Source organism: Phytophthora cinnamomi (assembly GCF_018691715.1).
Source record: "Phytophthora cinnamomi strain GKB4 chromosome Unknown Contig89, whole genome shotgun sequence".
Taxonomy (NCBI): domain Eukaryota; phylum Oomycota; class Peronosporomycetes; order Peronosporales; family Peronosporaceae; genus Phytophthora; species Phytophthora cinnamomi.
Window position 1 is genome coordinate 35,794 of NW_027151022.1, and position 21,832 is coordinate 57,625.

The window sequence follows — 21,832 nt, forward strand, 5'->3', positions numbered from 1 at the left end:
TGGTACACTGTACCAGGTCCGAGGTACCCGAACCGGTTAACCGAACCGGTCCAATACGACCACACGTTGATTAGACGAGTAGGTTGATTGGACGAGCAGTGTAGAATGATGGTTGATTAGACGCACTAGTTGATAGGACGCACGGCCGCGTGTCTTTAGCACTAGCCTAGGTGTAAGCTCCAACAATCCAATCACTTCTGAATTTCGATTCAACCCCCCAAGTGACCTTCCTCGCCTCGCCCCAAGCCTCGGCGGTGTCTACGACCAAGTCTCCAAGTGCAAGATCCCAGTACGACCTTCTTCACGGTTGCCAAGTACTTCGGATGGCCGATGGACCAGCTCGACGTGGTGACTGCGTTCCTGTACGGCTTGATGAAGGAGAAGGTGTTGGAACTGCTCAAGGCGATTTACGGGCTCCGCACATCAAGGTCGTCGACGGCGAATGCGTTCTGCTGCTGGTCTACGTGGACGACGTCTTGGTGACCGGAAGTTCAGCTGATATGATCGCGGAAGCCAAGCGCCAACTCAAGTCGCGGTTCGAGATGACCGACAGTGGCAAAAAAGGAAGGTCGTTTGAGCACTAGATGTCAGAATGCAAAGTGATTGATTTAGGTCCTTAGTTCGCGAACTACTTGCTACCTCTAAGCCTACTGGATATTCCTGCTGGATACACTCTACTGGATTCCTAACTGGATAGAAGGTCCTTCAGCCAATCAGCGAGTGCCACGTAGATGCCCATCCTGTACCCACAATCTTGTACCCACGCGTCCCATCATCAGCGTCCCGTAATCCTCGTCCCATCATCACACGAATGATGGCGGCACCACTGAGTGAAGGTCACACCGGTACCTTACTGGTACACCGCAGCTGGTCGAGGCGATCCCTTGACAACACTCCCACGCGACTCGACGTCGGCTGCACCTTGGATCCCCAGCTTGTGTCGCAGAACTTCGAACTGCACAGAAGTGATCGCCTTCGTCATGATGTCGGCCAGCATGTCCTTCGTCGAGCAGTACTCCAACACCACCTGACCGTCTTCCACCTTCTCACGCACGAAGTGGTAGCGAATGTCGATGTGCTTGGTGCGCTTGTGGAACTCCGGGTTCTTGGCCAACGCGATGGAGCCTTGGTTGTCCTCGTAGATCTTGATTGCTTCATCGCTTGCCATTTCGCCGAGCTCGCGCAGAAACACCTTGAGCCACACCGCCTCCTGCGTCGCCTCTGACAGCGCCATGTACTCCGCCTCTGTAGATGACAGCGCCACCGTCCGCTGCTTCTTGCTCCTCCAGCTGATGCACCCGCCGTTCATCATGAACGCGTAGCCGCTTGTACTTCTTCTCGATTCGATGTCACCAGCCCAGTCTGCGTCCGAGTAGCCACACACAACTCCGCAGCCGTCACCCTTCGAGAACTCGATGCCATGCGTGGGCGTGGCTTGCAGATACCGGAGCACACGCTTGAGGGCTTGCCAGTGTGGGACACGGGTCGGCGGCGAACTGACTCAGCACGCCTACTGCAGCAGCCAGGTCCGGACGCGTCGCCACCATCAGGTACATCAACGCGCCGACAGCACTCCGATACGGCACGTTCTTCATCGTGTCTTCATGCTTGCAGCCACCCTCGCACATGTTCTTGGTCAACTTAAGTCCTGGATCCTGCGGCGTCTTCACGGGTTTGCTGTCCTGCATGCCGAACTTGCTCAGGATCGACTTGAGAAACTTGGTCTGCCGCATCGTCACCTTGCCGGACTCCAAGTCGTTCTTGATCTCCATGCCGAGGAAGTACGTAAGCTCGCCGAGGTCTGTCATTTCGAACCGTTTGCTGAGTGCGCGCTTGGTCGACTCCATCAGCTCGTCGTCGTTGCTGGCCAGGATCAGGTCGTCCACGTAGATGACCACGAAGATCATGCTGTGTCCGTCGCGTTTCACGTAGACGCAATGGTCGGACTCGCACTTGGTGAACCCCAGCTTCAGCATGAACTCGTCGATGGTCTTGTTCCACATGCGCGGCGACTGCTTCAACCCGTACAATGACTGCTTCAGCTTGCACACGTAGTCCGGGTGGTCTTCATCGACGTAGCCGTCCGGTTGCACCATGTAGATCTCTTCGTCCAAGCCGCCATTCAGGAACGCCGTCTTCACATCCATCTGATGCAGCTTGAGACCATACTTGGCGGCCAAACTCAGCACGGCCCGGATCGACGTGAACTTGGCCACTGGAGCGAAGGTCTCGTCGTAGTCGATGCCGTACTTCTGCGAGAACCCCTTGGCCACCAGACGCGCCTTGAACCGTTCGACCTCTCCAGCCTGGTTCTCCTTCACGCGAAACACCCATCTGTTGCCGATGGCCTTGCGTCCCTTCGGCAGTGGCACCACTTCCCACGTCTTGTTCTTGAGCAGCGAGTCGTACTCCGAGTCGCATGCTTCCTTCCACTTGGCTGCGTCGCTGGATTCCATCGCCGACTTGAACGTAGTCGGCATCTCTCCCACTGAATCCACGACGTACGCAGCCTCAAAATCTTGACTCTCTTGGGCCGCCGCAGACATCTCATCCAGCGTCGAACGTCCATTCTGCGGCGCATATCGCTTGGCCCTCGGCACCTCCACGGCTTCTTCTAGTGACTGCGTCCGCGGGTGTCGCTTGCTGCCGGGTTCGAAGTCTTCATCCCGCGCAGCCTCATCCTCACTGCCGTCCTCATCCGATTCGGACGGAGTCTCTTCATCCGTGGCATCTTCATCATCTTCATCTGGAAGACCAATCACCACCTCCTTCGTAGCATACTTGCGTCTCCCACCGTCGAAGACGTCTTCCATGAACTGCGCGTCGCGGCTCACCAACACGCGACCGCTCTCGATCTCTTCAAACCGATACGCTTTCTCGTGCTCCGAGTACCCCAGGAACCGGCAACGCACCGACCGGGCGTCAAACTTGACCGCTTCGCCTTCGGGACCAGCACGTACGCGTGGCAACCAAACACCTTGAGGTTCGCCAGCAGTGGCTTCTTTCCCGTCCAAACTTGGTGCGGCGACTTGTCGTGGCTAATGGCGCGTGTCGGACACCGGTTCCGGAGGAACGTGGCTGTCACCACCGCTTCACCCCAGTAACCCTTCGACAACCCGGCATGCTCCAACATGCAGCGCGCACACTCCACCAACGTCCGGTTCATCCGTTCCGCCACGCCGTTCAGCTGTGGCGTGTACGGCGGCGTGAACTTCTGCACGATACCACGGTCGCTGCAGAACTTGGCCATCTCGCGCGAAGTGTACTCGCCACCGTTGTCGCTCCGGAGCGTTTTCACACGCTTGCCGGTCTGCGTTTCAGCCAACGCAACGAACTCAGCGAACTTGGCGGCCACCTCCGACTTGTTCCGCATCAAGTACACCACACAGAAGTGCGACTTGTCGTCGATGAACGTGACGAAGTAGCGCTTGCCACCAAACGTAGACGTCTGCATGGGGCCGCACACATCGCTGTGAACCACTTCCAGCACTTGCTTCGCACGGTTTGGAGACGACTTCATGTAGCTCACTCGCGTTTGCTTGCCGAGTGAGCATCCGTCGCACAGCTCCCACTGCTTCACCGACGTCATGTCGATGCCAGAGCCGTAGCCCTTCTTGACGATGGCGTCTAGACCGCCATGGCCAATGTGACCAAGTCGAAGGTGCCAGAGGTACGACGTGGTGTCCCCTTGCGATCCTTCGAGCTTGCCACATTGGCCTCGTCAGGCATCACCGGTGTCATGCTCAGCTTGAACAGCCCTTTGCCTTCGCGAGCGCCGAGCTTCCACTTGAGACCCTTCGTCTCCGTGAAGCACCCGTCGCTCTCGAACGTCACAGGCCCGACGTCCTTGGTGAATCTGCCGACGGAGAACAGGTTGCGCGACAACTTGGGAATGTGCCACACATTCGTGAGCACACCCTTCTTGACGCCGCGCGGGGTCTGCATCTTCATCACGATGTCGCCTCTCCCGATCGCTTGCACCACACCGTCGTCCGCGAGATGCACGTCCACCGGCGAGATCTTCTTGTAGTTCCTCATGAACTTCTTGGAACTGGTCATGTGCTGCGTCGCACCCGAGTCGACCAGCCACACCTCATTCGACTTGGTGGTGTTGCTCCCACCACCAACCGAGAAGAGGAAGTCGCCAGAGTCGTCCTCACTCTGCGCGACGTTCGCTCGCTGCGGCCTCTGCCGCTCCGCGTTCTCGCGGATTCGCACAGGACACTTGGCGATCCAATGTCCTTGCTCCCCACAGTAGTGGCAGGCGCTGGCCTTGTTGGCGGTCGCCTGCCGTCCCTGCGCTTGCCGTTGTCGCTTGTCATGAACGCTTGGCCTTGACCGTGCGCGGCTCCGTCGACGCCGCCACCTTGCTCCTTGCGCTTCATGTCCTCATGCAGCAGCCGAGCCGTCACGAGTTCCCACGACAGCGAGTCGGCTCTCGACTCCAACGCCGTGATGAGGAACTGGTACGACTCGCTGAGACTCCCAAGAAGCGTGATCACCAAGTCATCTCGCTGACCGGAGCGCCCACTGCGTCGAGCTGCTCCGCCAGAGTCTTGATCTTGTTGATGTGCTCCAGCACATCATCACCTTCCGCCATCATCGTCGTGAAGAAACGTCGACGAAGGAAGAGCTTGTTGGCCAAACTCTTCTTCTCGAAGTGTCCTTCCAGTTTTGACCATGCATCGTACGCATCCTTCGCCGACCGGACCAGCGGCAGCTGCGAATCTTCCATCGCGAGACAGATGATCGCCAGCGCCTTGCGAGACTTCCTCTTGAACGTCGTTTGGTCCAGCGTAGTGGCGCAGTGCTCCAGCTTGATCTCTCCACTTGTCACTTCCCACAGGTCTCGTTCCTCGAGCACCATCGCCATCTTGAACTTCCACGTGTGGAAGTTGGTTCCGTCGAACTTGTTGATGCGAGAGGTCGTGGTCGAGGCGGCGTCCATGGCGAAAGCGTAGTCGGAGTCTTCAGCAGGGAAAACGGGGCTTGGGCTCATAACCAAAAGGAAGGTCGTTTGAGCACTTGATGTCAGAATGCAAAGTGATTGATTTAGGTCCTTAGTTCGCGAACTGCTTGCTACCTCTAAGCCTACTGGATATTCCTGCTGGATACACTCTACTGGATTCCTAACTGGATAGAAGGTCCTTCAGCCAATCAGCGAGTGCCACGTAGATGCCCATCCTGTACCCACAATCTTGTACCCACGCGTCCCATCATCAGCGTCCCGTAATCCTCGTCCCATCATCACACGAATGATGGCGGCACCACTGAGTGAAGGTCACACCGGTACCTTACTGGTACACCGCAGCTGGTCGAGGCGATCCCTTGACAACAGGACCAAGCAGAAGGAGGAGAATCGAGGTGCACGACGTGGCCGGTCTGGTCGCGGTGCGAACAACGTCCAGTATGAGTGTGGAGTCTCCAGGACCAACAAGTTTCAAGGCTCATGGGCGATCGACAGTGGTGCCACGCACCACATCTGCAACGACAAGGCCAAGTTTGTCGACATCAAGGTGTGCGACGAAGGTGAACTCACGGTCGCCAACGGCAACACGGCCAAGATCATGGGAGTCGGGACGGTCATGCAGCGGGTCACTTTGCCCAACGGCAAGGAGCGCGACATCCGCATTCAAGATGCACTTTACGTGCCAAGCATGAACAAGAACCTGCTCGGTGCCGCAGATCAACCGAAGCGGACTGTTCAAGGTGGTGTTTGATGGTGCTGAAATGCACATCGCACAGAAGAAGTCGAAGAAAATCGTGGCTTCCGCGGACCTGATCGACGGCCTCTACTGGCTCCGAGTCCCAAGCTGCGCTGCGAATTCGGTGTCCAAGGCGTCGGTCAACGCGGTGGATCTTCATGCGCGTTTGGGTCACGCGCCGAATGACGTTCTTCGGAAGATGGTCTCAAGTGGCATGGTGACGGGTGCGAAAATGCCGACATCGTCGAAGAAGTCAAGCCAATGTCGTGGGTGCCAACAAGGGAAAATGGTGCAAAGCCCTTCCCAAGCAACCCGAACAAGCGCAAGTACAAGCCGTTCGAGTTCCTCCACTTCGACATCTGCGGGCCCATGGAGGAAGAGTCGCTGGGTGGCAGCCGCTACCTGTTGCTCATCACGGACGAAGCCAGCGGCTGCATGTCGGGATTCTGTCTGCGAGCCAGGTCGGAGAGTGAAGGCTGCTTGCGCCGATTCATCACCAAGGTGGAGAAGCAATTCGATGCCAGGGTGAAGTTCGTGCGCCATGACGGAGCCAAGGAGTTCGCGACCAATTCGCTCTTGGCGTACTACGAAGACCACGGCATCGAAGTGCAGCCCACGGTTCGGTATGCGCACCAAACGAACGCGACGGCTGAACGCGCCAACCGAACCATCGTGACCATCGGCCGCAGCATGCTTCACTACGCCGGGTTGGACAAGACGTTCTGGGCGGAAGCAGCGATGACGGCGATCTACATCAAGAATCGTCTGCCGTCACCCAAGTCGCCCGACAAAACTCCGTTCGAGATCGTCTACAAGTCCAAGCCCAACGTCAAGCACATGCGGATCTTCGGGTGCAAGGCCTACGTTTTGACGCCGAAGGAGAAGCGACTCAAGTGGGACCCGAAAGCTCGTGAAGGAATTTTCATGGGTTACGAGGAGCGTTCCAAGGCGTATCGAGTTTATGACATCGAGGCGGGGCAAGTGGTCATCTCCCGCGATGTCACATTCGATGAGTCAAGCTTCGACGACTCCAAGGCTGCTGATGGTGAAGAAGTCAACCGACTTACCGACGTTTTCGACGACATGCAAGTCTCCGAGGACTCCGGCACAAGGGTGTTCACGCAGGCGGGGAAGCGCAAATCGCGTCCGGACAACCAAGATCGCGACAATGTTCGGCGTCCTCGTCGCAGTGCTGGACTCGAAGAAGCAAGTGCGCCTGGACGCTCGGAAGATGAAGACCAACGTGAATCTACGACGGCACAAGAAGAAAAATCGGAAGAAGACGATGAAGACGGCTCGACCCCACCCATGTTCTGGCGTGCAAGTGCGAATGCGGTGGAAGCAAGTGACAGCGCGGAGCCGAAGACGTTTCAAGAAGCTGTGAACGGACCAGACCAAGTCCAGTGGCGCAAGGCAATTCGCGCCGAACTCAAGTCAATGCGGCTGCGAGGTGTTTTCCGCGCCGCCAAACTGCCCAACAACCAGCGCGCAGTCGGTACCAAGTGGGTGTTCAAGATCAAGCGCAACGCGGACGGATCGATCGAGAAGTTCAAGGCTCGGCTCGTCGCGAAAGGCTTCGTGCAGAAGTATGGCATCGACTACACCGAGACGTTTTCGCCCGTGGTCAAGTACGTCACGCTGCGAATGATCATTGCGGTTGCCAAGTACTTCGGATGGCCGATGGACCAGCTCGACGTGGTGACTGCGTTCCTGTACGGCTTGATGAAGGAGAAGGTGTTCTGCAGCGTGCCTGAAGGCGTGGAACTGGACGACGGTTTCGACTGCGTGGAACTGCTCAAGGCGATTTACGGGCTCAAGCAAGCTTCGCGAGTTTGGAACGAGACCTTCGACGAGTATGTGCGCTCCATCGGTTTTCGCGTGTCAAGCTACGACCCAGCCTCTACATCAAGGTCGTCGACGGCGAATGCGTTCTGCTGCTGGTCTACGTGGACGACGTCTTGGTGACCGGAAGCTCAGCGAAATGATCGCGGAAGTCAAGCGCCAACTCAAGTCGCGGTTCGAGATGACCGACAGTGGCAAGTGTTCCTTCATCCTCGGGATCGAGGTGGTCGACAACGCGGATGGCAGTGTTACGCTCAGCCAAGCTCGCTACATCAACGACATCCTGGAGCGCTTCGGCATGCAAGACTGCAAACCCGCTGCAAGTCCGGTCGACATCAGCATGAAGCTGGTCTCAAGCGACGCCATGACCAAGTTGGACGCGCCATTTCGCGAGGCTGTCGGTGCACTCATGCACTTGATGACATCGACTCGCCCGGACATTGCGTTCGCTGTCGGCTACGTGTCACGCTTCATGGAGAACCCGCAAGTCGAGCACTGGATTGCGGTCAAGCGCATCTTCCGCTACCTTCAAGGGACCAAGTCGCACGGAATCCGCTTCGCCGGGCAAGGACATCGACTTTCAAGGTTACTCGGATGCCGACTGGGCTGGTGATCTTAGTGATCGCAAGTCTACGTCGGGCTACCTGTTCCAAGTCGCCGGCGGACCGATCTCATGGGGTTCCAAGAAGCAGTCAAGTGTGTCGCTCTCGACAAGCGAGGCCGAGTACATCGCACTGAGTTTGGCGATTCAAGAAGGCAAGTGGGTGCACAAGCTGCTGTGCGAGATCCTGGTTGCTGCAGGCGGAGTCACGCCCGAGTTGAAGATTTTCGAAGACAACCAGTCGTGCATCAAGATGACCAAGAACCCCGTCAACCATGGCCGCGCCAAGCACATCGACATCAAGTACCATCACATCCGCGACGAAGTCAAGCGCGGCGAAGTGATCGTCGAGTACTGCGAGACTGCCACCATGCTGGCCGACATCATGACCAAGGGACTTGCCGGACCACGCCACAAGGACTTGACGGCTGCGCTCGGCGTTCACGCGTGTTCGCATTGAGGGGCGTGTTGCAGGGTACTGAACCTTGGTACACTGTACCAGTTCCGAGGTGCCCGAACCGGTTAACGAACCGGTCCAATACGACCACACGTTGATTAGACGAGTAGGTTGATTGGACGAGTAGTGTAGAATGATGGTTGATTAGACGCACTAGTTGATAGGACGCACGGCCGCGTGTCTTTAGCACTAGCCTAGGGTGTAAGCTCCAACAATCCAATCACTTCTGAATTTCGATTCAACCCCCAAGTGACCTTCCTCGCCTCGCCCCAAGCCTCGGCGGTGTCTACGACCAAGTCTCCAAGTGCAAGATCCCAGTACGACCTTCTTCAGGTTATGAGCCCAAGCACCATGTCCTCTGTCCAAGACACCAAGATCTCCATCGACAAGTTCAACGGCGACAACTACGCCACGTGGAACCGCTACATGCGTGGCGTGTTCCTGACCAAGTCGGTGTGGAGCGTCGTGAACCGCGAGACGAAACCAAGCTTCGCGGACACGAGGGCCAAGGACGACTACGTCAAGTCGAGCAACATCGCGTTCGGCCTGATGTTGCTCCACATGGATGCTGACTACCATCATGTGGTCGACGACTGCGAGGAAGCGTGGGTGGCCTGGACGCGACTGCGTTCGCTCTACGGGGGTCGCAGAAGGCTGGACGCATCTACCTGAAGCGCCAGCTCTTCAGCATGGAGATGGCAGAAGGCGGCAATGTGCTTCATCATTGCAATGAAGTCCTCAACATCAGCGCCAAGCTCAGCAACATCGGCGCCAAGATGGAGGATGAAGACGTGGCGATCTGCTTGCTCAGGAGTCTGCCCAAGAGTTTCGAGAACGTCGTTCTCAACTTGGAGATGAGCAACGCAGAGCTGCGCACTCAAGATGTGATCAAGGTGCTCACGAATGAGCACATCAAGCGGCAGGGCGAGAAGACGGCTCAGGTGAAGATTGAAGACGCTGCGAGGGCCTTCAATGCCGAGCGTGAAAGTCGCCACTGCACGTACTGCGGAAAATCGGGGCACGTCGTGGAAAAGTGCTGGACCAAGCAGAAGGAGAGAATCGAGGTGCACGACGTGGCCGGTCTGGTCGCGGTGCGAACAACGTCCAGTGGCGTGACGACAGCGATGACGACTGCGTCGCGTTCGCGGTCTCTATGGAGTGTGGAGTCTCCAGGACCAACAAGTTTCAAGGCTCATGGGCGATCGACAGTGGTGCCACGCACCACATCTGCAACGACAAGGCCAAGTTTGTCGACATCAAGGTGTGCGACGAAGGTGAACTCACGGTCGCCAACGGCAACACGGCCAAGATCATGGGAGTCGGGACGGTCATGCAGCGGGTCACTTTGCCCAACGGCAAGGAGCGCGACATCCGCATTCAAGATGCACTTTACGTGCCAAGCATGAACAAGAACCTGCTTTCGGTGCCGCAGATCAACCGAAGCGGACTGTTCAAGGTGGTGTTTGATGGTGCTGAAATGCACATCGCACAGAAGAAGTCGAAGAAAATCGTGGCTTCCGCGGACCTGATCGACGGCCTCTACTGGCTCCGAGTCCCAAGCTGCGCTGCGAATTCGGTGTCCAAGGCGTCGGTCAACGCGGTGGATCTTCATGCGCGTTTGGGTCACGCGCCGAATGACGTTCTTCGGAAGATGGTCTCAAGTGGCATGGTGACGGGTGCGAAAATGCCGACATCGTCGAAGAAGTCAAGCCAGTGTCGTGGGTGCCAACAAGGGAAAATGGTGCAAAGCCCTTCCCAAGCAACCCGAACAAGCGCAAGTACAAGCCGTTCGAGTTCCTCCACTTCGACATTTGCGGGCCCATGGAGGAAGAGTCGCTGGGTGGCAGCCGCTACCTGCTGCTCATCACGGACGAAGCCAGCGGCTGCATGTCGGGATTCTGTCTGCGAGCCAGGTCGGAGAGTGAAGGCTGCTTGCGCCGATTCATCACCAAGGTGGAGAAGCAATTCGATGCCAGGGTGAAGTTCGTGCGCCATGACGGAGCCAAGGAGTTCGCGACCAATTCGCTCTTGGCGTACTACGAAGACCACGGCATCGAAGTGCAGCCCACGGTTCGGTATGCGCACCAAACCAACGCGACGGCTGAACGCGCCAACCGAACCATCGTGACCATCGGCCGCAGCATGCTTCACTACGCCGGGTTGGACAAGACGTTCTGGGCGGAAGCAGCGATGACGGCGATTTACATCAAGAATCGTCTGCCGTCACCCAAGTCGCCCGACAAAACTCCGTTCGAGATCGTCTACAAGTCCAAGCCCAACGTCAAGCACATGCGGATCTTCGGGTGCAAGGCCTACGTTTTGACGCCGAAGGAGAAGCGACTCAAGTGGGACCCGAAAGCTCGTGAAGGAATTTTCATGGGTTACGAGGAGCGTTCCAAGGCGTATCGAGTTTATGACATCGAGGCGGGGCAGGTGGTCATCTCTCGCGATGTCACATTCGATGAGTCAAGCTTCGACGACTCCACGGCTGCTGATGGTGAAGAAGTCAACCGACTTACCGACGTTTTCGACGACATGCAAGTCTCCGAGGACTCCGGCACAAGGGTGTTCACGCAGGCGGGGAAGCGCAAGTCACGTCCGGACAACCAAGATCGCGACAACGTTCGACGTCCTCGTCGTAGTGCTGGACTCGAAGAAGCAAGTGCGCCTGGACGCTCGGAAGATGAAGACCAACGTGAATCTACGGCGACGCAAGAAGAAAAATCGGAAGAAGACGATGAAGACGGCTCGACCCCACCCATGTTCTGGCGTGCAAGTGCGAATGCTGTGGAAGCAAGTGACAGCGCGGAGCCGAAGACGTTTCAAGAAGCTGTGAACGGACCAGACCAAGTCCAGTGGCGCAAGGCAATTCGCGCCGAACTCAAGTCGATGCGGCTGCGAGGTGTTTTCCGCGCCGCCAAACTGCCCAACAACCAGCGCGCAGTCGGTACCAAGTGGGTGTTCAAGATCAAGCGCAACGCGGACGGATCGATCGAGAAGTTCAAGGCTCGGCTCGTCGCGAAAGGCTTCGTGCAGAAGTACGGGATCGACTACACCGAGACGTTTTCGCCCGTCGTCAAGTACGTCACGCTGCGAATGATCATTGCGGTTGCCAAGTACTTCGGATGGCGGATGGACCAGCTCGACGTGGTGACTGCGTTCCTGTACGGCTTGATGAAGGAGAAGGTGTTCTGCAGCGTGCCTGAAGGCGTGGAACTGGACGACGGTTTCGACTGCGTGGAACTGCTCAAGGCGATTTACGGACTCAAGCAAGCTTCGCGAGTTTGGAACGAGACCTTCGACGAGTATGTGCGCTCCATCGGTTTTCGCGTCTCAAGCTACGACCCCTGCCTCTACATCAAGGTCGTCGACGGCGAATGCGTTCTGCTGCTGGTTTACGTGGACGACGTGTTGGTGACCGGAAGCTCGGCGGAAATGATCGCGGAAGTCAAGCGCCAACTCAAGTCACGGTTCGAGATGACCGACAGTGGCAAGTGTTCCTTCATCCTCGGGATCGAGGTGGTCGACAACGCGGATGGCAGTGTTACGCTGAGCCAAGCTCGCTACATCAACGACATCCTGGAGCGCTTCGGCATGCAAGACTGCAAACCCGCTGCAAGCCCGGTCGACATCAGCATGAAGCTGGTCTCAAGCGACGCCATGACCAAGTTGGATGCGCCATTTCGCGAGGCTGTCGGTGCACTCATGCACTTGATGACATCGACTCGCCCGGACATTGCGTTTGCTGTCGGCTACGTGTCACGCTTCATGGAGAACCCGCAAGTCGAGCACTGGATTGCGGTCAAGCGCATCTTCCGCTACCTTCAAGGGACCAAGTCGCACGGAATCCGCTTCTCGCCGGGCAAGGACATCGACTTTCAAGGTTACTCGGATGCCGACTGGGCTGGTGATCTCAGTGATCGCAAGTCTACGTCGGGCTACCTGTTCCAAGTCGCCGGCGGACCGATCTCATGGGGTTCCAAGAAGCAATCAAGTGTGTCGCTATCGACAAGCGAGGCCGAGTACATCGCACTGAGTTTGGCGATTCAAGAAGGCAAATGGGTGCACAAGCTGCTGTGCGAGATCCTGGTTGCTGCAGGCGGAGTCACGCCCGAGTTGAAGATTTTCGAAGACAACCAGTCGTGCATCAAGATGACCAAGAACCCCGTCAACCATGGCCGCGCCAAGCACATCGACATCAAGTACCATCACATCCGCGACGAAGTCAAGCGCGGCGAAGTGATCGTCGAGTACTGCGAGACTGCCACCATGCTGGCCGACATCATGACCAAGGGACTTGTCGGACCACGCCACAAGGACTTGACGGCTGAGCTCGGCGTTCACGCGTGTTCGCATTGAGGGGGCGTGTTGCAGGGTACTGAACCTTGGTACAGTGTACCAGTTCCGAGGTACCCGAACCGGTTAACCGAACCGGTCCAATACGACCACACGTTGATTAGACGAGTAGGTTGATTGGACGAGTAGTGTAGAATGATGGTTGATTAGACGCACTAGTTGATAGGACGCACGGCCGCGTGTCTTTAGCACTAGCCTAGGGTGTAAGCTCCAACAATCCAATCACTTCTGAATTTCGATTCAACCCCCCAAGTGACCTTCCTCGCCTCGCCCCAAGCCTCGGCGGTGTCTACGACCAAGTCTCCAAGTGCAAGATCCCAGTACGACCTTCTTCAGGTTATGAGCCCAAGCACCATGTCCTCTGTCCAAGACACCAAGATCTCCATCGACAAGTTCAACGGCGACAACTACGCCACGTGGAACCGCTACATGCGTGGCGTGTTCCTGACCAAGTCGGTGTGGAGCGTCGTGAACCGCGAGACGAAACCAAGCTTCGCGGACACGAGGGCCAAGGACGACTACGTCAAGTCGAGCAACATCGCGTTCGGCCTGATGTTGCTCCACATGGATGCTGACTACCATCATGTGGTCGACGACTGCGAGGAAGCGTGGGTGGCCTGGACGCGACTGCGTTCGCTCTACGGGGGTCGCAGAAGGCTGGACGCATCTACCTGAAGCGCCAGCTCTTCAGCATGGAGATGGCAGAAGGCGGCAATGTGCTTCATCATTGCAATGAAGTCCTCAACATCAGCGCCAAGCTCAGCAACATCGGCGCCAAGATGGAGGATGAAGACGTGGCGATCTGCTTGCTCAGGAGTCTGCCCAAGAGTTTCGAGAACGTCGTTCTCAACTTGGAGATGAGCAACGCAGAGCTGCGCACTCAAGATGTGATCAAGGTGCTCACGAATGAGCACATCAAGCGGCAGGGCGAGAAGACGGCTCAGGTGAAGATTGAAGACGCTGCGAGGGCCTTCAATACCGAGCGTGAAAGTCGCCATTGCACGTACTGCGGAAAATCGGGGCACGTCATGGAAAAGTGCTGGACCAAGCAGAAGGAGGAGAATCGAGGTGCACGACGTGGCCGGTCTGGTCGCGGTGCGAACAACGTCCAGTGGCATGACGACAGCGATGACGGCTGCGTCGCGTTCGCGGTCTCTATGGAGTGTGGAGTCTCCAGTTCAAAGCTCATGGGCGATCGACAGTGGTGCCACGCACCACATCTGCAACGACAAGGCCAAGTTTGTCGACATCAAGGTGTGCGACGAAGGTGAATTCGCGGTCTCCAACGGCAACATGGCCAAGATCATGGGAGTCGGGACGGTCATGCAGCGGGTCACTTTGCCCAACGGCAAGGAGCGCGACATCCGCATTCAAGATGCACTTTACGTGCCAAGCATGAACAAGAACCTGCTTTCGGTGCCGCAGATCAACCGAAGCGGACAGCTCAAGGTGGTTTTTGATGGTGCTGAAATGCACATCGCACAGAAGAAGTCGAAGAAAATCGTGGCGTCCGCGGACCTGATCGACGGCCTCTACTGGCTCCGAGTCCCAAGCTGCGCTGCGAATTCGGTGTCCAAGGCATCGGTCAACGCGGTGGATCTTCATGCGCGTTTGGGTCACGCGCCGAATGACGTTCTTCGGAAGATGGTCTCGCGGCATGGTGACGGGTGCGAAAATGCCGACATCGTCGAAGAAGTCAAGCCAATGTCGTGGGTGCCAACAAGGGAAAATGGTGCAAAGCCCTTCTCAAGCAACCCGAACAAGCGCAAGTACAAGCCGTTCGAGTTCCTCCACTTCGACATTTGCGGGCCCATGGAGGAAGAGTCGCTGGGTGGCAGCCGCTACTTGCTGCTGATCACGGACGAAGCCAGCGGCTGCATGTCGGGATTCTGTCTGCGAGCCAGGTCGGAGAGTGAAGGCTGCTTGCGCCGATTCATCACCAAGGTGGAGAAGCAATTCGATGCCAGGGTGAAGTTCGTGCGCCATGACGGAGCCAAGGAGTTCGCGACCAATTCGCTCTTGGCGTACTACGAAGACCACGGCATCGAAGTGCAGCCCACGGTTCGGTATGCGCACCAAACGAACGCGACGGCTGAACGCGCCAACCGAACCATCGTGACCATCGGCCGCAGCATGCTTCACTACGCCGGGTTGGACAAGACGTTCTGGGCGGAAGCAGCGATGACGGCGATCTACATCAAGAATCGTCTGCCGTCACCCAAGTCGCCCGACAAAACGCCGTTCGAGATCGTCTACAAGTCCAAGCCCAACGTCAAGCACATGCGGATCTTCGGGTGCAAGGCCTACGTTTTGACGCCGAAGGAGAAGCGACTCAAGTGGGACCCGAAAGCTCGTGAAGGAATTTTCATGGGTTACGAGGAGCGTTCCAAGGCGTATCGAGTTTATGACATCGAGGCGGGGCAAGTGGTCATCTCTCGCGATGTCACATTCGATGAGTCAAGCTTCGATGACTCCAAGGCTGCTGATGGTGAAGAAGTCAACCGACTTACCGACGTTTTCGACGACATGCAAGTCTCCGACGACTCCGGCACAAGGGTGTTCACGCAGGCGGGGAAGCGCAAATCGCGTCCGGACAACCAAGATCGCGAAAACGTTCGACGTCCTCGTCGCAATGCTGGACTTGAAGAAGCAAGTGCGCCTGGACGCTCGGAAGATGAAGACCAACGTGAATCTACGGCGGCGCAAGAAGAAAAATCGGAAGACGACGATGAAGTCGGCTCGACCCCACCCATGTTCTGGCGTGCGAGTGCGAATGCTGTGGAAGCAAGTGACAGCGCGGAGCCGAAGACGTTTCAAGAAGCTGTGAACGGACCAGACCAAGTCCAGTGGCGCAAGGCAATTCGCGCCGAACTCAAGTCGATGCGGCTGCGAGGTGTCTTCCGCGCCGCCAAACTGCCCAACAACCAGCGCGCAGTCGGTACCAAGTGGGTGTTCAAGATCAAGCGCAACGCGGACGGATCGATCGAGAAGTTCAAGGCTCGGCTCGTCGCGAAAGGCTTCGTGCAGAAGTATGGGATCGACTACACCGAGACGTTTTCGCCCGTGGTCAAGTACGTCACGCTGCGAATGATCATTGCGGTTGCCAAGTACTTCGGATGGCCGATGGACCAGCTCGACGTGGTGACTGCGTTCCTGTACGGCTTGATGAAGGAGAAGGTGTTCTGCAGCGTGCCTGAAGGCGTGGAACTGGACGACGGTTTCGACTGCGTGGAACTGCTCAAGGCGATTTACGGGCTCAAGCAAGCTTCGCGAGTTTGGAACGAGACCTTCGACGAGTATGTGCGCTCCATCGGTTTTCGCGTCTCAAGCTACGACCCCTGCCTCTACATCAAGGTCGTCGACGGCGAATGCGTTCTGCTGCTGGTCTACGTGGACGACGTGTTGGTGACCGGAAGCTCGGCGGAAATGATCGCGGAAGTCAAGCGCCAACTCAAGTCGCGGTTCGAGATGACCGACAGTGGCAAGTGTTCCTTCATCCTCGGGATCGAGGTGGTCGACAACGCGAATGGCAGTGTTACGCTCAGCCAAGCTCGCTACATCAACGACATCCTGGAGCGCTTCGGCATGCAAGACTGCAAACCCGCTGCAAGTCCGGTCGACATCAGCATGAAGCTGGTCTCAAGCGACGCCATGACCAAGTTGGATGCGCCATTTCGCGAGGCTGTCGGTGCACTCATGCACTTGATGACATCGACTCGCCCGGACATTGCGTTCGCTGTCGGCTACGTGTCACGCTTCACGCTTCATGGAGAACCCGCAAGTCGAGCACTGGATTGCGGTCAAGCGCATCTTCCGCTACCTTCAAGGGACCAAGTCGCACGGACTCCGCTTTTCGTCGGGCAAGGACATCGACTTTCAAGGTTACTCGGATGCCGACTGGGCTGGTGATCTTAGTGATCGCAAGTCTACGTCGGGCTACCTGTTCCAAGTCGCCGGCGGACCGATCTCATGGGGTTCCAAGAAGCAGTCAAGTGTGTCGCTATCGACAAGCGAGGCCGAGTACATTGCACTGAGTTTGGCGATTCAAGAAGGCAAGTGGGTGCACAAGCTGCTGTGCGAGATCCTGGTTGCTGCAGGCGGAGTCACGCCCGAGTTGAAGATTTTCGAAGACAACCAGTCGTGCATCAAGATGACCAAGAACCCCGTCAACCATGGCCGCGCCAAGCACATCGACATCAAGTACCATCACATCCGCGACGAAGTCAAGCGCGGCGAAGTGATCGTCGAGTACTGCGAGACTGCCACCATGCTGGCCGACATCATGACCAAGGGACTTGTCGGACCACGCCACAAGGACTTGACGGCTGAGCTCGGCGTTCACGCGTGTTCGCATTGAGGGGGCGTGTTGCAGGGTACTGAACCTTGGTACACTGTACCAGTTCCGAGGTACCCGAACCGGTTAACCGAACCGGTCCAATACGACCACACGTTGATTAGACGAGTAGGTTGATTGGACGAGTAGTGTAGAATGATGGTTGATTAGACGCACTAGTTGATAGGACGCACGGCCGCGTGTCTTTAGCACTAGCCTAGGGTGTAAGCTCCAACAATCCAATCACTTCTGAATTTCGATTCAACCCCCCAAGTGACCTTCCTCGCCTCGCCCCAAGCCTCGGCGGTGTCTACGACCAAGTCTCCAAGTGCAAGATCCCAGTACGACCTTCTTCAGGTTATGAGCCCAAGCACCATGTCCTCTGTCCAAGACACCAAGATCTCCATCGACAAGTTCAACGGCGACAACTACGCCACGTGGAACCGCTACATGCGTGGCGTGTTCCTGACCAAGTCGGTGTGGAGCGTCGTGAACCGCGAGACGAAACCAAGCTTCGCGGACACGAGGGCCAAGGACGACTACGTCAAGTCGAGCAACATCGCGTTCGGCCTGATGTTGCTCCACATGGATGCTGACTACCATCATGTGGTCGACGACTGCGAGGAAGCGTGGGTGGCCTGGACGCGACTGCGTTCGCTCTACGGGGGGTCGCAGAAGGCTGGACGCATCTACCTGAAGCGCCAGCTCTTCAGCATGGAGATGGCAGAAGGCGGCAATGTGCTTCATCATTGCAATGAAGTCCTCAACATCAGCGCCAAGCTCAGCAACATCGGCGCCAAGCTCAGCAACATCGGCGCCAAGATGGAGGATGAAGACGTGGCGATCTGCTTGCTCAGGAGTCTGCCCAAGAGTTTCGAGAACGTCGTTCTCAACTTGGAGATGAGCAACGCAGAGCTGCGCACTCAAGATGTGATCAAGGTGCTCACGAATGAGCACATCAAGCGGCAGGGCGAGAAGACGGCTCAGGTGAAGATTGAAGACGCTGCGAGGGCCTTCAATGCCGAGCGTGAAAGTCGCCACTGCACGTACTGCGGAAAATCGGGGCACGTCGTGGAAAAGTGCTGGACCAAGCAGAAGGAAGAGAATCGAGGTGCACGACGTGGCCGGTCTGGTCGCGGTGCGAACAACGTCCAGTGGCGTGACGACAGCGATGACGACTGCGTCGCGTTCGCGGTCTCTATGGAGTGTGGAGTCTCCAGGACCAACAAGTTTCAAGGCTCATGGGCGATCGACAGTGGTGCCACGCACCACATCTGCAACGACAAGGCCAAGTTTGTCGACATCAAGGTGTGCGACGAAGGTGAACTCACGGTCGCCAACGGCAACACGGCCAAGATCATGGGAGTCGGGACGGTCATGCAGCGGGTCACTTTGCCCAACGGCAAGGAGCGCGATATCCGCATTCAAGATGCACTTTACGTCCCGAGCATGAACAAGAACCTGCTTTCGGTGCCGCAGATCAACCGAAGCGGACTGTTCAAGGTGGTGTTTGATGGTGCTGAAATGCACATCGCACAGAAGAAGTCGAAGAAAATCGTGGCTTCTGCGGACCTGATCGACGGCCTCTACTGGCTCCGAGTCCCAAGCTGCGCTGCGAATTCGGTGTCCAAGGCGTCGGTCAACGCGGTGGATCTTCATGCGCGTTTGGGTCACGCGCCGAATGACGTTCTTCGGAAGATGGTCTCAAGTGGCATGGTGACGGGTGCGAAAATGCCGACATCGTCGAAGAAGTCAAGCCAGTGTCGTGGGTGCCAACAAGGGAAAATGGTGCAAAAGCCCTTCCCAAGCAACCCGAACAAGCGCAAGTACAAGCCGTTCGAGTTCCTCCACTTCGACATTTGCGGGCCCATGGAGGAAGAGTCGCTGGGTGGCAGCCGCTACTTGCTGCTGATCACGGACGAAGCCAGCGGCTGCATGTCGGGATTCTGTCTGCGAGCCAGGTCGGAGAGTGAAGGCTGCTTGCGCCGATTCATCACCAAGGTGGAGAAGCAATTCGATGCCAGGGTGAAGTTCGTGCGCCATGACGGGGCCAAGGAGTTCGCGACCAATTCGCTCTTGGCGTACTACGAAGACCACGGCATCGAAGTGCAGCCCACGGTTCGGTATGCGCACCAAACCAACGCGACGGCTGAACGCGCCAACCGAACCATCGTGACCATCGGCCGCAGCATGCTTCACTACGCCGGGTTGGACAAGACGTTCTGGGCGGAAGCAGCGATGACGGCAATTTACATCAAGAATCGTCTGCCGTCCCCCAAATCGCCCGACAAAACTCCGTTCGAGATCGTCTACAAGTCCAAGCCCAACGTCAAGCACATGCGGATCTTCGGGTGCAAGGCCTACGTTTTGACGCCGAAGGAGAAGCGACTCAAGTGGGACCCGAAAGCTCGTGAAGGAATTTTCATGGGTTACGAGGAGCGTTCCAAGGCGTATCGAGTTTATGACATCGAGGCGGGGCAGGTGGTCATCTCTCGCGATGTCACATTCGATGAGTCAAGCTTCGATGACTCCAAGGCTGGCGATGGTGAAGAAGTCAACCGACTTACCGACGTTTTCGACGGCATGCAAGTCTCCGACGACTCCGGCACAAGGGTGTTCACGCAGGCGGGGAAGCGCAAATCGCGTCCGGACAACCAAGATCGCGACAACGTTCGACGTCCTCGTCGTAGCGCTGGACTTGAAGAAGCAAGTGCGCGTGGACGCTCGGAAGATGAAGACCAACGTGAATCTACGACGGCACAAGAAGAAAAATCGGAAGAGGACGATGAAGACGGCTCGACCCCACCCATGTTCTGGCGTGCAAGTGCGAATGCTGTGGAAGCAAGTGACAGCGCGGAGCCGAAGACGTTTCAAGAAGCTGTGAACGGACCAGACCAAGTCCAGTGGCGCAAGGCAATTCGCGCCGAACTCAAGTCAATGCGGCTGCGAGGTGTCTTCCGCGCCGCCAAACTGCCCAACAACCAGCGCGCAGTCGGTACCAAGTGGGTGTTCAAGATCAAGCGCAACGCGGACGGATCGATCGAGAAGTTCAAGGCTCGGCTCGTCGCGAAAGGCTTCGTGCAGAAGTATGGCATCGACTACACCGAGACGTTTTCGCCCGTGGTCAAGTACGTCACGCTGCGAATGATCATTGCGGTTGCCAAGTACTTCGGATGGCCGATGGACCAGCTCGACGTGGTGACTGCGTTCCTGTACGGCTTGATGAAGGAGAAGGTGTTCTGCAGCGTGCCTGAAGGCGTGGAACTGGACGACGGTTTCGACTGCGTGGAACTGCTCAAGGCGATTTACGGACTCAAGCAAGCTTCGCGAGTTTGGAACGAGACCTTCGACGAGTATGTGCGCTCCATCGGTTTTCGCGTCTCAAGCTACGACCCGTGCCTCTACATCAAGGTCGTCGACGGCGAATGCGTTCTGCTGCTGGTCTACGTGGACGACGTGTTGGTGACCGGAAGCTCGGCGGAAATGATCGCGGAAGTCAAGCGCCAACTCAAGTCGCGGTTCGAGATGACCGACAGTGGCAAGTGTTCCTTCATCCTCGGGATCGAGGTGGTCGACAACGCGGATGGCAGTGTTACGCTGAGCCAAGCTCGCTACATCAACGACATCCTGGAGCGCTTCGGCATGCAAGACTGCAAACCCGCTGCAAGTCCGGTCGACATCAGCATGAAGCTGGTCTCAAGCGACGCCATGACCAAGTTGGATGCGCCATTTCGCGAGGCTGTCGGTGCACTCATGCACTTGATGACATCGACTCGCCCGGACATTGCGTTCGCTGTCGGCTACGTGTCACGCTTCATGGAGAACCCGCAAGTCGAGCACTGGATTGCGGTCAAGCGCATCTTCCGCTACCTTCAAGGGACCAAGTCACACGGAATCCGCTTCTCGCCGGGTAAGGACATCGACTTTCAAGGTTACTCGGATGCCGACTGGGCTGGTGATCTTAGTGATCGCAAGTCTACGTCGGGCTACCTGTTCCAAGTCGCCGGTGGACCGATCTCATGGGGTTCCAAGAAGCAGTCAAGTGTGTCGCTGTCGACAAGTGAGGCCGAGTACATCGCACTGAGTTTGGCGATTCAAGAAGGCAAGTGGGTGCACAAGCTGCTGTGCGAGATCCTGGTTGCTGCAGGCGGAGTCACGCCCGAGTTGAAGATTTTCGAAGACAACCAGTCGTGCATCAAGATGACCAAGAACCCCGTCAACCATGGCCGCGCCAAGCACATCGACATCAAGTACCATCACATCCGCGACGAAGTCAAGCGCGGCGAAGTGATCGTCGAGTACTGCGAGACTGCCACCATGCTGGCCGACATCATGACCAAGGGACTTGCCGGACCACGCCACAAGGACTTGACGGCTGCGCTCGGCGTTCACGCGTGTTCGCATTGAGGGGGCGTGTTGCAGGGTACTGAACCTTGGTACACTGTACCAGTTCCGAGGTACCCGAACCGGTTAACCGAACCGGTCCAATACGACCACACGTTGATTAGACGAGTAGGTTGATTGGACGAGTAGTGTAG

General features: G+C 57.1%; 8 protein-coding genes across 8 annotated transcripts; 6 read left to right on the plus strand and 2 right to left on the minus strand.

Annotated features, from left to right (window-relative positions):
* Window positions 1–850: 850 nt before the first annotated feature.
* Window positions 851–3,589, minus strand: IUM83_19647 (Gag-Pol polyprotein; the record flags this gene model as incomplete). Its single annotated transcript, XM_067944706.1, has 3 exons — window positions 851–1,362; window positions 1,481–2,857; window positions 2,917–3,589. The coding sequence occupies 3 exons, from the start codon at window positions 3,587–3,589 to the stop codon at window positions 851–853; spliced, it is 2,562 nt and encodes an 853-aa protein (XP_067784578.1).
* A 38-nt stretch (window positions 3,590–3,627) lies between these two features.
* On the minus strand, window positions 3,628–4,948 carry IUM83_19648 (Copia proteinlike; the record flags this gene model as incomplete). The annotated part of the gene is made up of 2 exons (XM_067944707.1): window positions 3,628–4,296; window positions 4,520–4,948. 2 exons carry the CDS (start codon window positions 4,946–4,948, stop codon window positions 3,628–3,630), a joined length of 1,098 nt encoding a protein of 365 aa, XP_067784581.1.
* Window positions 4,949–5,255: 307 nt separating this feature from the next.
* Window positions 5,256–5,720, plus strand: IUM83_19649 (Copia protein; the record flags this gene model as incomplete). The annotated part of the gene is made up of 1 exon (XM_067944708.1): window positions 5,256–5,720. One exon carries the CDS (start codon window positions 5,256–5,258, stop codon window positions 5,718–5,720), a length of 465 nt encoding a protein of 154 aa, XP_067784565.1.
* Window positions 5,721–5,966: 246 nt separating this feature from the next.
* On the plus strand, window positions 5,967–7,670 carry IUM83_19650 (putative integrase; the record flags this gene model as incomplete). Its single annotated transcript, XM_067944709.1, has 1 exon — window positions 5,967–7,670. One exon carries the CDS (start codon window positions 5,967–5,969, stop codon window positions 7,668–7,670), a length of 1,704 nt encoding a protein of 567 aa, XP_067784552.1.
* Window positions 7,671–7,686: 16 nt separating this feature from the next.
* Window positions 7,687–8,608, plus strand: IUM83_19651 (Integrase catalytic core protein; the record flags this gene model as incomplete). The annotated part of the gene is made up of 2 exons (XM_067944710.1): window positions 7,687–8,087; window positions 8,167–8,608. The coding sequence occupies 2 exons, from the start codon at window positions 7,687–7,689 to the stop codon at window positions 8,606–8,608; spliced, it is 843 nt and encodes a 280-aa protein (XP_067784551.1).
* A 348-nt stretch (window positions 8,609–8,956) lies between these two features.
* Window positions 8,957–12,964, plus strand: IUM83_19652 (Integrase catalytic core protein; the record flags this gene model as incomplete). Its single annotated transcript, XM_067944711.1, has 4 exons — window positions 8,957–9,248; window positions 9,341–9,740; window positions 9,815–10,274; window positions 10,355–12,964. The coding sequence occupies 4 exons, from the start codon at window positions 8,957–8,959 to the stop codon at window positions 12,962–12,964; spliced, it is 3,762 nt and encodes a 1,253-aa protein (XP_067784554.1).
* A 351-nt stretch (window positions 12,965–13,315) lies between these two features.
* On the plus strand, window positions 13,316–17,318 carry IUM83_19653 (Integrase catalytic core protein; the record flags this gene model as incomplete). The annotated part of the gene is made up of 4 exons (XM_067944712.1): window positions 13,316–13,607; window positions 13,700–14,056; window positions 14,139–16,649; window positions 16,744–17,318. 4 exons carry the CDS (start codon window positions 13,316–13,318, stop codon window positions 17,316–17,318), a joined length of 3,735 nt encoding a protein of 1,244 aa, XP_067784553.1.
* Window positions 17,319–17,669: 351 nt separating this feature from the next.
* IUM83_19654 (Integrase catalytic core protein) lies at window positions 17,670–21,701 on the plus strand (the record flags this gene model as incomplete). The annotated part of the gene is made up of 2 exons (XM_067944713.1): window positions 17,670–20,422; window positions 20,540–21,701. The coding sequence occupies 2 exons, from the start codon at window positions 17,670–17,672 to the stop codon at window positions 21,699–21,701; spliced, it is 3,915 nt and encodes a 1,304-aa protein (XP_067784583.1).
* Window positions 21,702–21,832: the final 131 nt, after the last annotated feature.